Raw genomic sequence first — 14464 nt, forward strand, 5'->3', positions numbered from 1 at the left:
GAATGTGAACTTTGAGTGGCCTTTTTATTGATTAAAAAAAAATTAAATACAGGTGACCCAGTACAGGAATATTAAATTTTAATTCATCATCACTTGGCGGGGGGGGGGGAAGAGATTTTAAACATTCAGAAATAACAAGTATACAGGAAATGTGTATAAATATATTTGTACTGTTATAAACTGCATTCAGATATTGTGCTCAATTCAGACATGATCATGTGTCAGAAGGGAGTAGATACAAGATTTGCAGGTACAATGACATCTGAAGTGGGCAGTCTGTTTATGTATGTAGGTTCCTTATGTGATATATAACATGAGCATTTGGTGTTTCTTTGAGGCATGGGCGTGTTGGAATTTATTATTAGGAATCAGGTTAATTTCCTTAGTTGCACAACAGAAGCACAGAAAGCCAGAGTTAGAATTTTGTAGTTGTTTAGTCGTTAAGTCATGTCCGACTCTTCATGACCCCATGGACCAGAGCACGCCAGGCCCTCCTGTCTTCCACTGCCTCCCAGAGTTTGGTAAAATTCATGTTGGTAGCTTTGATTACACTGTCCAACCATCTTGTCCTCTGTCATCCTCTTTTCCTCTTGCCCTCACACTTTCCCAACATCAGAGTCTTCTCCAGGGAGTCTTCTCTTCTCGTGAGATGGCCAAAGTATTGGACCTCAGCTTCAGGATCTGTCCTTCTAGTGAGCACTCAGGGTTGATTTCCTTCAGAATGGATAGGTTTGTTCTCTTTGCAGTGCTTTTTAAGATGCTGTCTAGGTTTGTCATCACTTTCCTCCCAAGAAGCAGGCATTGTTTAATTTCACAGCTGCTGTCACCATCTGCAGTGATCATGGAGCCTAAGAGAGTAAAATCTATCATTATCTCCCTATCTTCCCCTTCTATTTGCCAGGAGGTGATGGGACCAGTGGCCATGATCTTAGTTTTTTTATGTAGAAGAGTTAGAACAGTCTCCCCAAAATCTACCCCTCTCATGATGTATAAAAGGGTCACTCTGGCCACTTTCAGATAGAAAAAGAAAAATACACTTTACTCACAGTTTGCAGTCTTCATAAGTTCAGAAGGTTAAAGAAGAAGAAAAGTAGCAAGAATCAGAGCACATGACTACGAGAGATCTATACTGTACCTAGAGGGTTTATGTTACCCCTTCTCTGTAGGCATGCTAGCAAGTAACTAGAAAACAAAAAGCAGTAAACACGTTGATCAGAGAAAGGAGGAGGAAGGCTGAAAGTGCAGGGCTTGTTTCAAGTTCCAAGGAACTTTTTAAAATGGTTAGTGCTGAAAGTTAGACAGTCACCTTAGGCCAAGGAAAATTTCTCCCAGCTACACCTAGTGCTAAGCAACATGCAAGATTGTTGGTTCTCCAATAGGAAAATGTGGGTTAGGGATCCATGAATGAGAATTGTGAGTGTGGCTCAACTTTCTCCTGCATAGTAAAATTGAGGATAACATCTGAAATTTAGTATAGTTGGAACTCAACGTTGTTGTTGTTGTTTTTTACTGACTAGTAAAACAGGGATGTGGTGGCTCTGCGGGCTAAACAGCAGAAGCCTGTGCTGCAGGGTCAGAAGACCAGCAGTCGTAAGATCGAATCCACGCAACGGAGTGAACTCCCGTTGCTTTGTCCCAGATCCTCGCCAACCTAGCAGTTTGAAAGCATGTAAATGCGAGTAGATAAATAGGTACCATCTCGGTGGGAAGGTAAAACAGCGTTCTCTAGTCACACTGGCCATGTGGCAATGGAAACTGTCTTCAGACAAGCGCTGGCTCCACGGCTAGAAAACGGGGATGAGCACCACCTCCTAGAGTCGGACACGACTGGACTAAAAATGTCAAGGGGAACCTTTACTTTTACCTTTAAAACATCTGAAGGACAGGTTAGTCCCATATGACACTGTCTAGTTATTAAGGTCATCGTAAGAACTAAACTGGGTACCTGCATTCTCTGCCATGAGGTGAATGGTTCGAAGGGATAGAAACGTCTTGATGGGCCAAAGGAGCTCCAGTAATGCCATAAGCAGTGGCAACAACAAAATTTAAACATTTTGCTTTTTGGAAGGAAAAAGGAATTCCTTTATGTTAATATATCATAACATTTTACTTTTGCTCAAATTACGCCTTCATCCCTCTTCATTTTCAGCCAGAATTTTGAATTTGGTGCTGGTTGGGATCATCTTATATCTTGATTCTGCCTTCTGAAGTATTGACTATCCCTCCCAATGTGGTGTCATTTGTAGATTTGATGAGCATCATCCCCATGCTCTCATGCAACTTTTTAAAATAAAGGCAATGAACAACACATGGCCTAGGACCAAGCCCTGTGGTACCCATTTTGTCATGTGAGGGTGATGAGGATAAGCACTGTTGGAGTGTAGTCCATCAGTCAGATACAAATCCCCTTAACAATAGCCCACATTTTGCCAGCATAGTCACAAGAATATCATGGGGAGCCTTGTCAAAAGCCTTGTTACACTATATCCACAGGATTCCTTTCACTACTAAGTTTGTGACTATTTTTAAAAAGCTTTCTTTTTGAGGAACCCATGCTAGGTCTTAGAAATCACAATATTATTTTTTAAGAGTGTACAGACTGACCATTTGTGTTCTTTAAATGTTTATTGTGTCTCTGTCAAACTGACTAGTGAGTAGCTGCCCAGATCTTTTTTTTTTAAATTTTGACGTTTTTGAAGGTAGGGATGACATTTGCCTGCCTCCAGTCTTCAGGAACTTTGTCCTGCCAGGTGATACCAAAAATACGTCGGAGGCAGCGCATATGGAACGTGTTCAGCTTTCTCTCCTGCCCTGCATGAAGGGTCCAGGACTCACTGCAGTACAGGAGTGTGCTCAGGACACAGGCTCTATAGACTTGGATCTTGGTGTGTGCTGTCAGCTTCTTATTGAGCCATACTCTTTTTGTGAGTCTTGAGAACATGGTAGCTGCTTTGCCAATGCGTCTATCCAGCTCGAGTAGTCCTAGATCGAGCTGGAATTTCTAGCATGTATACACTACTGAAACAGCGACGCCTACACTGGCTCGGGCATGTTGTGAGAATGGCTGATGGTCGGATTCCAAAGGATCTCCTGTATGGAGAACTAGTGCAGGGAAATCACCCCAGAGGGAGACCACAGCTGCGATACAAGGATATCTGCAAGCAGGATTTGAAGACCTTGGAAATGGATCTCAACAGATGGGAAACCCTGACATCTGAGCATTCAGCCTGGCGGCATGCGGTGCATCACGGCCTCTCCCAATTTGAAGAGACCCTTGCCCAGCAGGCTGAGGCAAAGAGGCAATCACGAAAGCAGCAAAATCAGGGAGCTAGACGGGGTACAGATTGTATTTGTCCTAAGTGTGGAAGGGATTGTCACTCTCGAATTGGCCTCCTCAGCCACACTAGACGCTGTTCCACGTCCTCCATACAGAGCACGATACCATAGTCTCTCGAGACTGAAGGATGCCTATGATGATGATTGAGTCTTCAGGAACTTCACTTGTCCACCAAGAATTCTCAAAGATCATAGACAGAAGCTACAACAGCATACCTGAAACTTTCTTTCACATCAGATGCATTTAATCTCTCCCCAGAGACTTGAAGTCATTTAAAATAGCTAGATATTCCTATATCACCTCTTGATCTATCTTGGACAGCACTCCCTCCTGTATTCCTTTATTTTACCTGCACTAGATTGACAACTGTTTTCCATCTGAAAGAAGACAGGGGGAAAGTACTATATAGCAATTCTGCCTTCTCTGTTGTCTGTTAGTATTTCTCCATCACCTTCACATAGCAGACCTGGCATTTCCTTGTTCTTCCTCTTGCTTCAGGTATATCTCAAAAACTCCTTTTTGTTGTTTTAACATCTCTTGCAAGCCTGGGCTCAGTTTGAGATCAATCCTCCCTAACCCTCTCTCTAACACTAGTGGCTACTTGTTTGTAGTTATCCTTGGTGATTTGTGCTCCCCATCCACTTCTTATACATGCCCCTTTAAAATCTTAGCTCATTTGAATGTTCCTTATGTAGCCACCATCCTTTAGATCAGTGGTTCTTAACCTTTTTGAAAGAAACGCCCTCTTGAGCCATTGAGGAAGTTATCATCGCCCCCCTCTCCGCGGTGATGATATCTTTCTTATTTATTTATTTATTTATTTATTTATTTATTTATTTATTTATTTATTTATTTATTTATTTATTTATTTATTTATTTATTTATTTATTTATTTATTTAAGACACTTAAATCGAATGACCCCTGAAAATAAAATAAAATTCCAAGAAAATGAAATGCCCCCCCAAAAGTAGCATTTAATGATTTAGTTGCAAGTGAATTTAAGACGCAAAAAGAAATATAAAAAGGGCATAAAAACAAATGCAGGAACTAAAAATTTCAAGACAAAAAGTCTGAAACTAAATTAAAATTGGAGGAAAATATGTATTCATGCACACTGTAAAAAAGGCTGCAGCCATCTTCACAGGTTTGGCTTGCTCCAGCGCCCCCCTACCGCCCCCCTTCTGTTCCACCGCCCCCACACCGCCCCTTTTCGTTCTACCGCCCCCTTGAAAAATGAAATCGCCCCCTGGGGGGCATTATCACCCACGTTAAGAACCACTGCTTTAGATGTCTCTCACTTTTCTTTTGCATAAGAATTGTTCTGTGTTTGTGCCTTCATTATCTTCCCCTTAAGTAACTCCTATCCATCATGGATTCCCATCTGAGTCTTTCTGATCCTGGGATATGACCCATTATTTCCTTAAGCTTATTAACATCAGATTTCTTAAAGTGCTCGTTATACCATTCTTAGCCTTCCCTTTTCACAGTATATCAAATCCTAAAAGAGGGTATGGTCACTTCTACCAAAAATTCCCAATATTTCCACCTCTTTGACCAGTTAATTATAACCCACATCTGCAACAGCTGATATTTTTTGTTGCTTTTCCCACTTTCTGGAAGATAAAGTTGTCAGCAACACACATGAGAAATTAGTTGGTCTTTGCTGAGTCTGACTTCCAACAGGTGCTGGGTAGCTGAAGTCTGTAATCTATCCTGAGATTCTGTGATAAAGGGCGGGCTGTAAATGCTTTAAACAAAACAAAACAAATGTTACATCTTTCCTCTTTGGTCTGGGATGGCATTATACAAGTTAGGAGGTCTGTAGTATAGCCCATGGTGATGTCACTGTTCTTTCTCTCTCCTTTGATTTTTACCTAAAAGCTCTCGACCCATATTCCATACTCCAACACATGGATCTCCTCACAGTTGTACACATTCTTTACATATAGTGGCAATCTTGAACAGTATCTGGCAAAGCTGCATTTTTACGTAAACTTTATGGGGAATAATGTGCAGGGAGGAGCTCCAAGTAACTGATCCTTAAGTCAAATGGTATATTTAAATGTCTAAACAATTGTCTCCCAATTTTTTTCTCAACAATGTTAAATGTTTTAAGTCTTTTGTTCCTTTTCTATTTTCTATTTTTATAACAAAGGCTAATAGTAGAAAATTGATTTCTACATCTACATATCCTCATAATCATGAACACTGCCAAGACTGAAATATATTGACTATAATAAGTCCTTCAAGATTAGAGATGGGGGTATTCATATTTGTATGCGAATACAAATATCCCCCCACGGGTGCAGATAACGACCACTCATGATTCCGCCGCCGCTGCAAGCTCCATGGTGCCTTCCTATTGCTCCATTGCTTGTGATGGATTAGCCACTCTGTGACTTGGCAGAAAGGCTCGTCATCCTGCCTTCTGCCAGGAGTGGCTAATCCATCGCGAGCAACGGAGCAATAGGAAGGCACCATGGAGCTTGTGGCAGTGGTGGAATCATGAGTGGTCAATCTAGCCCCTCATTATCTTCACGTGTGGGGGGAATATTCGTATATGAATACAAATGCCCCCATCTCTAGTCAAGATACTTGAAGCAGAACTTTCTTGTTGTGCTTCTGAAGTATGTCTTGTGGGTGACTTAAAGCTCCAAACCGGCTGGCTATACATGTGCCTATTGCATTTGGTAGAGTGCCTTTTCCACAGAGATGACCTTAAACATTTAGCTTTTTGAAGCAGAGCAGCACCTCTACTTATTAAAGTCTCTCTCCCCTCCCCCCCCCCGGTCAAGTCAATTCTGACTTATTGCAGCCCTTTTCAGGGTTTTCTAGGTAGACATTACTCAGAGCTGGCTTACTGTTCCCCTCTTTTGGGGACACTCTGGGACTTTGCAGCTTGCCCAAGCCCACACAGGCTGTCTCTTCTCTCAGGAGGCGCAGTGGGGAATTGAACTCATAACCTCTGGCTCTGATATCTAAGCAATGAGCTATCACTAAACGCATCTAAGTTATTTTGGTACATAAGGCAGAACATTCCATCAGCACCTCTCACCACACCTTCAGTAGTGAAAATATAGCCTATGCCATTCCAGATGTGTTGTTTGAGGCACCTGACTCGCTATTTTAATAGAAGGGCAAATTCTGCTTCTCCACGTATCATGAATTAAATGTGTTTGTAACGAGACTTCTTCATGTCCAGGTATTAGTTCAGATCTGGTAAAAACCTTAGTTACTCCCATGAATTCATTCTTAACAATGCTTATTATTTCTGTTGTTAAGGTGTTAGTTCCTGTTTTGTAAAGCATTCTGAAATCTAATTACAAAATACATTGTGCAAATTACTAAATGGTTGTCAGTATATAATTTACAAACTGAATGTGTTAAATGATGATTATTTACTTCCAACCACTTAATAAATCTGAATTTTTTTATTTGTTTAATTTGAAGAATCATACAAGCTTTGCAACTAGTCGGTTTGCATTAGCTCATATTTAATGTTATATAAATTGGTCGTTGTTAACTAAAATAAGTGAACCCACTTCATTTTCTGAAATATATCAGCTTTTAGCAGTCACTAGCATTGCAAAAGCTTTGCATGCCTCATAGTCGTAACTGTGTTTTTGGTGCTTAAGTTTGGACCTTGAAGTGTGACATTTCTGGTACTAAAGCTTGAGGAGTGTGTGGTTTTGTTAGATCTGTTGGTTTTTGGTTGTTGTTGTTTTTTTTACTCCTGTTTATACAAGATCCCTAATTTTTGCAATGACCAAGTTATTTCTTATACAATTTTTTTTTCTGTTGGTGACTTGAAAATAAAATTTGACAAATATTTAGAATAATGTTTATTATTTTGTTAAAACCACAACAAAATAGAGAGAAAGAAAAAGAGGGAAATGAAATGTGTTAAAATCAAGAAAGCAACTTACCATGATATTAACAAGGACTGAACAATCATAAATTAAGAATATGCATTAATGTAAGCAGTTCATATATTCAGGAAAATGACTAAACAGAGAGAATGACTGTAGGATACATATTCAAATATGGATATGAAGCATGAGATCTTTAGACTAGCAAGTGATTGAGAATGAATGTTTATCTTTCCAACCTTAAAACAGACTTTTCTTTGCTAATGTAAGAGCTTAAAAATTATTTATGCTATCCCTTTGTTAGACTTCACATTACAGGAAAGTAATTTAGAAGAACATTAACCTCTGCAAATATCAAAGATTGATCTAAAACAAAATTAAAGCAAATCATAATTTCTGATCAAGAATAAGCCACTATGAGGCACAACCATCTCATGTACCTCAAAGAGACATAATATACCACCAACATCTGGCTGAACTACACAACTTTTTCTAAAAAGACACAGTCATTTTTGATCTTGTAAATATAATGAGTATCTTAGCTTCATATACAAAGTAAGGCACCTTCCCATTAATTATGTTCTATGAGGCATTCTAATTCTTTGTTCAGTTCATCTCTGTGGTTTTGAATGTTGTATTTGCTTTGTTCTGACTAAATTTTTTAAAAAAATATGAATCAGGTTTCTCAGAAGATCCACTTAATTCCTTTGGCAATATAACAGATGCTAAAATGCTCAAATTTGCAGCAATTGCACATACTGCTATTAAGTCCTAGTTGATAAATAACAGATAAGCAACAATACCGAATGGTACAAATTCTGCATCCAAACCTGATAGCTGGTTTAATATATGTATTGCATGTTCAACTTGGTTTTTTCCATTAAAAAGCCTAGATTACCCTAAGAGTTTGATTTTGCATGAGTGTATGAGCAAAATTGTCATTGACAATCCATGTATATCCATTTATTGCACTGAAATCCGGGGTTGGGAAATACATATATTGGATTACTAAAAGTTAACTATAAAATGAGCTTTCAAGTTCTCCAAAATTCTTCCTCGGTTGTAACTGATATTAAATGGTCTAATTCTCAAGGTGATGGATATGGTACTTAATAGTGACCTCAGAGTACTTGGTAGTTTGAGTCTGTGGTGGTCTATTACAGCTGGCATTTATCCCTTAAAAGATTAATTCCAGTGTGAAAGCAGATATCTTCTGTCAGCCATATCAATATTTATCTGGGTATAAAGAGAGAAATATTTTAAACCATTGTTTCACTCATGGTGAAATATTCTAAATATTTGCTTGATTTATATACCACCCCCTTAATGCAAGCACTACACTGGGTGGTCTACAATTGAAATGTAAAACTCCACAAGGCCCCACTGTTGAAAGCAGTTTTGAATAATTCTGTTTATAACAATTTCCTGAACATAAGGAGGGAAAGAATCTGCCGTATTTCAGTTGGAAACTTGTTTCAGAGGCTCGGAGACACCACTGAAAAGGCCCAATTCATTGTCATTTTTGTCCTCTCTTGGTGTGGACACTTTTAGCCACATAGATTTTGAGAGAAGCAGGTGGAATGGGTAGCTGATTTCTGAGAGAGATATTCCGTCAAATATTGAGGTCCTAAACTGCGTCAGCTTGCTATGAGAGACAATGCAAGAGAATGCAAGCTAACATTGACTTTGTTTTCCCTGTGATGTCTTGGATGGAGACCTATCTAATTGTCTTGCAGTGGCTTTTAACACACATCTACTTAAGCCTGATTTTGTTAAGCACAATGTACATTTTCAAAGTTGCATCATTCTACACTTCCCTCAATTATATAAAATTTCAAACCCAAATCCCAAATTTTGTATCATTTCTGTTTTTTCCTATCATTTTGGCTCTTAGGAGCCAAATCCTATGAGGCACCATGGGGAATTGTGACCTCAGTCTCCACATCCAGATACCCAACATATTAGTGATCCAATACAGATGTTATCCAGTCTTGGACTTTTTGCTGTAATTGACCTAAGAATCTAGAGTAAATGTTTGCTGCTGAAATTCCAGGTGGAGGTAGAGGTACATCTTTTATTTTATATGCACAGCTCCTAAATGCCATCCACCCAAATAGGAGTGTCAGATAGGGAGGGTGTTTGCTGAAAAAGAAGCCTTTGAGGAAAAAGGCATCCTTTATGATACCAATAGTCATTTGGAAAATTAAATTCACCTCCAAAAATTGACAACCATGTAGAGATTTAAGTCTTAAATAATATATGTAACTTTTGTCTTTCTGTTTCATTTTAAAAATAGGACTTAGTACTGTAAATATTTCCTTTATTTAAAATATGTTATTGTTGTTTTTCCCGCCAACCTAGCGGTTCGAAAGCATGCAAATGCAAGTAGATAAATAGGGACCACCTCGGTGGGAAGGTAACAGCGTTCCGTGTCTAAGTCGCACTGGCCATGTGACCATGGAAGATTGTCTTTGGACAAAATGCTGGCTCTATGGCTTGGAAATGGGGATGAGCTCCGCCCCCTAGAGTCGAACACGACTGGACAAAAATTGTCAAGGGGAACCTTTACCTTTACCTTATTGTTGTTTGAATATGTTTTCCATACTCCTTTTTTTGAAGCCAAGTAAAGCCCATGGCGTTCAAAATGCCTTTCTCGTAGATTTTCAGCAGGCAATACATTTAATGGACATGTCCATCTGAATTCAAATGTATATACTAGTATGTTAAAAACTTTTACTTAGCCCTTCCATCTCATGTTCGGTCCTCCTCTTTTCTTACTGCTTTCTGCTTTTCTTAACACCAGCCTGTTTTCCCATGAGTTGTATCTTCTCATGATATGTCCAAGTATAGTAGCTTCGGTTTAACCATTTAATCATCTATTATTTATTTGAATAATTGTGTCCTGTGAAGTTACTTCTGACATATGGCTACCCTTTTCAGGGTTTCCCAGGTAGTGGGTACTCAGAATTGGTTTACCATTCCCTTCTTCTGGGGGCATCCTGAGACTGTGCAACTTGCTCAGGGCCACACAGTCTGGCTCTTCTGAAATGCATAGTGGGGAATTGAACTCCCAAACTCTAGCTCTGTAGTCAGATACTTAACTTACTCAGCTATAGTATTTATTAGAGATATGAAAATCCCTCTGGTTTGATTTCATTGTGTTTCCTTAAATTTCACTTGCACCTTCTTCCCATCCTTTTTTCACATGTTCTTAGACTTGGAAGGCATGGAAATCTGTGTTTTTTCCATTTAATACACCTGGGTACTATGTTTTTTGTTGTTTAGTCATTAAGTCGTGTCCAGCTCTTCATGACCCCATGTACCAGAGCACGCCAGGCCCTCCTGTCTTCCACTGCCTCCCGGAGTTGGGTCAAATTCATTTTGGTAGCTTCGATGACACTGTCCAACCATCTCATCCTCTGTCGTCCCCTTCTCATCTTGCCTTCACACTTTCCCAGCATCAGGGACTATGTACCCATTGACTAAAGTGTGCTCATTCATATTTCTGTGCATTTTAGCCACTCATTGTTTTGCTGGTACTTTATTTTACATGAACTCCCCGTGAGACTCCTTTCAGAATGTGAAATTCTTGAAATGGTGTGTGTTTCTTCTCACAATGACACTTGGGAAAAATAAAAACACTACTTTAGTCATATATTGCCTAGATTGTCTTTCAAACCTAATATTTATCCACATACTCAGTTATGGTACCCTTTTGTGGACCTATCTCCAAATAAATTCCTGCTGCTTAGTGGACTTTTTACTTTGCATAATTAATACAATACTACTAGTATTTCAGACCCTGTTGCTGGTGTGGGCTACTGGATAAAAAAATGACAACCCCTCACCAGGGAATGTTGCCAATTTTTATTTCTTTATTTTGCTTTCAACATAGCCTCTCTTTCTTGCTAAATTGGTATATGTAGTGTTGGTATCATGGGGATAAACTGATGGATAAAAACCACTTACCTCCCAACTGTCTTTTTTGGGCCCATCAGGTCGGATTTTCTCTGCTGGTATATATGTGTTTATAGTGTTCTCAGCTTGAACAAGTGTTAAAATAGATTTAAACTTTTGAAGAACCAACAGTCATCTATACCCATGTGAGTGTTCAAATTTGCCAGAGAACAAGTTGCTATGCCGAGTGGCTGGAGTTTGTAAGATTGTGTAAAAAGTACATGTGATGAGTGAACAACATAAGATTAATATCCTTTAACAGTTTAGTAACTCAATACTTGTTGGGAAGTCTCTCTCAGAAATCAGCTATTTGTTTCACCCTCTCCTCTCAATCCATGTTGCTAAAATGCCCACATTGAGGGAAACTTAAATGGTGACAACAAGGAATTGGGCCTTCTCTGTGGTGGCCCCCAATCTTTCAAATAAGCTACCAGTTGAGGTATGTCAGGCTCCTTCCCTTCTGGTGCTCAGGAAATTAATGAAGATAGAATTATATAAAGTTGCCTTCGATAACTTATCTTATAGATGTTGCTAATATTAACTTTTAATTTCTTGTGCTTCTTTTTTTGTATTAATTTTAGATCTAGTCGAGTGAATGGCCCTATTTATTGTACTGTTATGTGGGCTTCTGAGTTTTAGTTTTCAAATCACCTGGAGTAGTTTTTCCACTAAAGGGGCAATTTATAAATCTAATGAATGAATTAGCCTGCCCGTCCTCTAAGATCAGGCCAGGAGGCCCTTCTGAAGGTGCCATCCCTGAAAGAGGTGAGGGGGATGGCATGTCGAAATAGGGCCTTCTCGGCTGTTGCCCCCCAACTTTGGAATGCCCTCCCTATAGAGATCCACCTGGCTCCAACACTCTTGGCTTTTTGGTGCCAGGCAAAGACCTTTCTGTTTAGCCAACATTTTAATTAAACAGTATTCCCTAGCTGGCCACATGAGCAGCAGGACATATTAATATTAATATTTTAAGAATTGTTTTAATATATGATATTTTATATTGTCTTTTTAAATGTTTTTAAGTTTTAATATTGCTGTACGCCGCCCAGAAGCCACTGGTAATGGTGCGGCTAAAAAAATTGTAAACAAACAAACAAACAAACAAACAAACAAATAAAATGATAGTTACTGATCAGTTTGTTTGTTCTGATTTCTAGGAGTACATTGAAGGTCCATAAAAGGCCTCAAGGGCTTTGGGTGTCCAGAGATGGAATGCATTTTCCCATAGGAGAAGTAGAGCACCTAGTGTCAGCATAGTGTGATGATTAGAGTGTTGGATTAAGACTCAGAAAATCTGAATTCACTCAGCCATGAAACTCTTTGGGAGGACAGGGGCCCGTCATACTCCTGTGTAAAGTGAGAGAGGAACAACCATCCATAACACTTTGACATAATGGAAGAAAAAGCATGGTGTGCATGTATCAAGTAAATCAAATGAGTGAGTGAGTGAGTGAATATTAGGAATGTGTGGAAGGTTTCAGTTACAAAATATTACCTGTTATGGTGTTAATTCTCTACTACCGCTGCAGTACAAAATATGCATTTTTCAAATGGCAGCCTTTTCATTTTCAATGTTCAACTGTAGCTACTGGGGGCATTCCCTATTTTTGTTATCACTTTGATACATCAATATCAAATTACCAGTTGGGGGATCATTTGGGGGCAAGAACTGTTAGCTTTTGTTGGTGCAGGTTGTCAGAACTGTCATTTTCCAGTGTTCATTTCTCCAAGGTGTCTAGAAGTTCAGTCTCTGAAGGAGGATGGATACATCTTATCTATAGCACACTATAAACTATGGATAGAAATGAATGTGCGAAAGCTAGCACGCCTTGCAGCACACAAACTGTGATTTCATATTCTGCAGCCATTGAGATATGTTTGAATTGCAATAGAAGGTTATGAGAGAGTTACGTTTTTGTAGTAAATCATTGGGGTTAATAGTTTTAAAAACTCATTTTAAATAAAAGAAGCATCAAGTTGATAGTAAAGAAATGATATCCACATCCACACCTACATCAACATACCTAGACATGACTTCTCTATTATTCACCACAATCTCCCCTCACTTCCGATTGCTTCAACCTGGTTTCCATGCCCTGCACCAAATCTCTAAGCAGAGTAAAGCTATATTATAGCAAATTAAATGGTAATATATATATAAGGAAAAGAAGAAGAGAAGGAAAATCAGGGAGGGGGAAAATGTACATCTAAGACTTTCTATGCTTAATTGCTAAACAGATATACAGTATATGGGTCAGTCATGCATATTTTGCTTCCGGTCACTATAGAGGACCAAGGATTCTTGCAAAACTTTTTCTTCTTTGATATAGATTTCTCCTTATCTTACCTTATTTTCTTGTGTTCATTAACGGAGTGATCAGACACCATTTATTGCAAATGATTAAGAGAAAGGGTTGTTGTGTGGTGCATTCTCTTACTCAACAAGAATAGAGCAGATTCACCTGCAAGGCATAGCTGGAAATGGGTGTAGTTCAAGCAATGATTGTAAGTTTTTCGTTTGAGAGCAGGTGTATTTTAAACATTTCCCTGTCTACACTGTTGGAGTAGTTGTCTTCGGAGTTTCAAACCTATGTTTGTTTCTCCATCATACTGTAGGGAATTGTATGGCAAGAATTGGCTTTTATGTAAATATAGATATGAATCTGATAAATCTGCTCATCAGACTTTTTGCAAAGTGCATATTTTATTATATATTATATGTGTAATCTCTTTTTCCCCCTTCATTTTTCCTAGGTTCCAACTATGTGAGTCCTCGTCCAGCTCATGCCAACATGAATGCCAATGCAGCTGCAGGACTTGCACCTGAGCATATCCCTACTCCAGGTGCAGCCCTCTCCTGGCAGGCTGCTATCGATGCTGCCAGACAGGCCAAATTGATGGGTGCTGCTGGCAATGCAACAATATCCACCGCTAGCTCCACGCAGAGGAAACGGCAGCAGTATGGGAAACAGAAAAAACAGGGTACCACCACAGCTACACGGCCTCCCCGTGCATTGCTGTGTTTAACACTGAAAAATCCCATTCGGAGGGCGTGCATCAGTATTGTTGAATGGAAATATCCTTTTTTTATGTAGTGACGTGGAAACCAGTGGGTTGTCAGTATGGATCAAGATTTGATTTCCAAACATGAATAAATATATGTTAAGTGGAATGGAAGCACTAAGTGGAATCGCTTTAAGCTACATGAGTAGCCCATAATTGGTTTCTGTTTAGACCCTTCAAATATAAGGCAGGGCTACATATGGGAGAATGGGAGTTTCTGTAAACAGATAAGTCAAT

General features: G+C 39.1%; 1 protein-coding gene across 13 annotated transcripts in view; it reads left to right on the forward strand.

The window, feature by feature from the left end:
* The window catches only part of CACNA1C (calcium voltage-gated channel subunit alpha1 C), a 658158-nt gene that overhangs the window by 138849 nt on the left and 504845 nt on the right, over positions 1-14464 (forward strand). For all 13 annotated transcript variants that reach the window (XM_078376325.1, XM_078376333.1, XM_078376335.1 and 10 more), the window contains exon 2: positions 13919-14240. In XM_078376325.1, coding sequence (XP_078232451.1) covers positions 13919-14240 — 322 coding nt within the window. The remainder of the gene's footprint in view (positions 1-13918; positions 14241-14464) is intronic.

The sequence above is a fragment of the Pogona vitticeps genome, chromosome 5, assembly GCF_051106095.1.
Source record: "Pogona vitticeps strain Pit_001003342236 chromosome 5, PviZW2.1, whole genome shotgun sequence".
Lineage (NCBI taxonomy): Eukaryota > Metazoa > Chordata > Lepidosauria > Squamata > Agamidae > Pogona > Pogona vitticeps.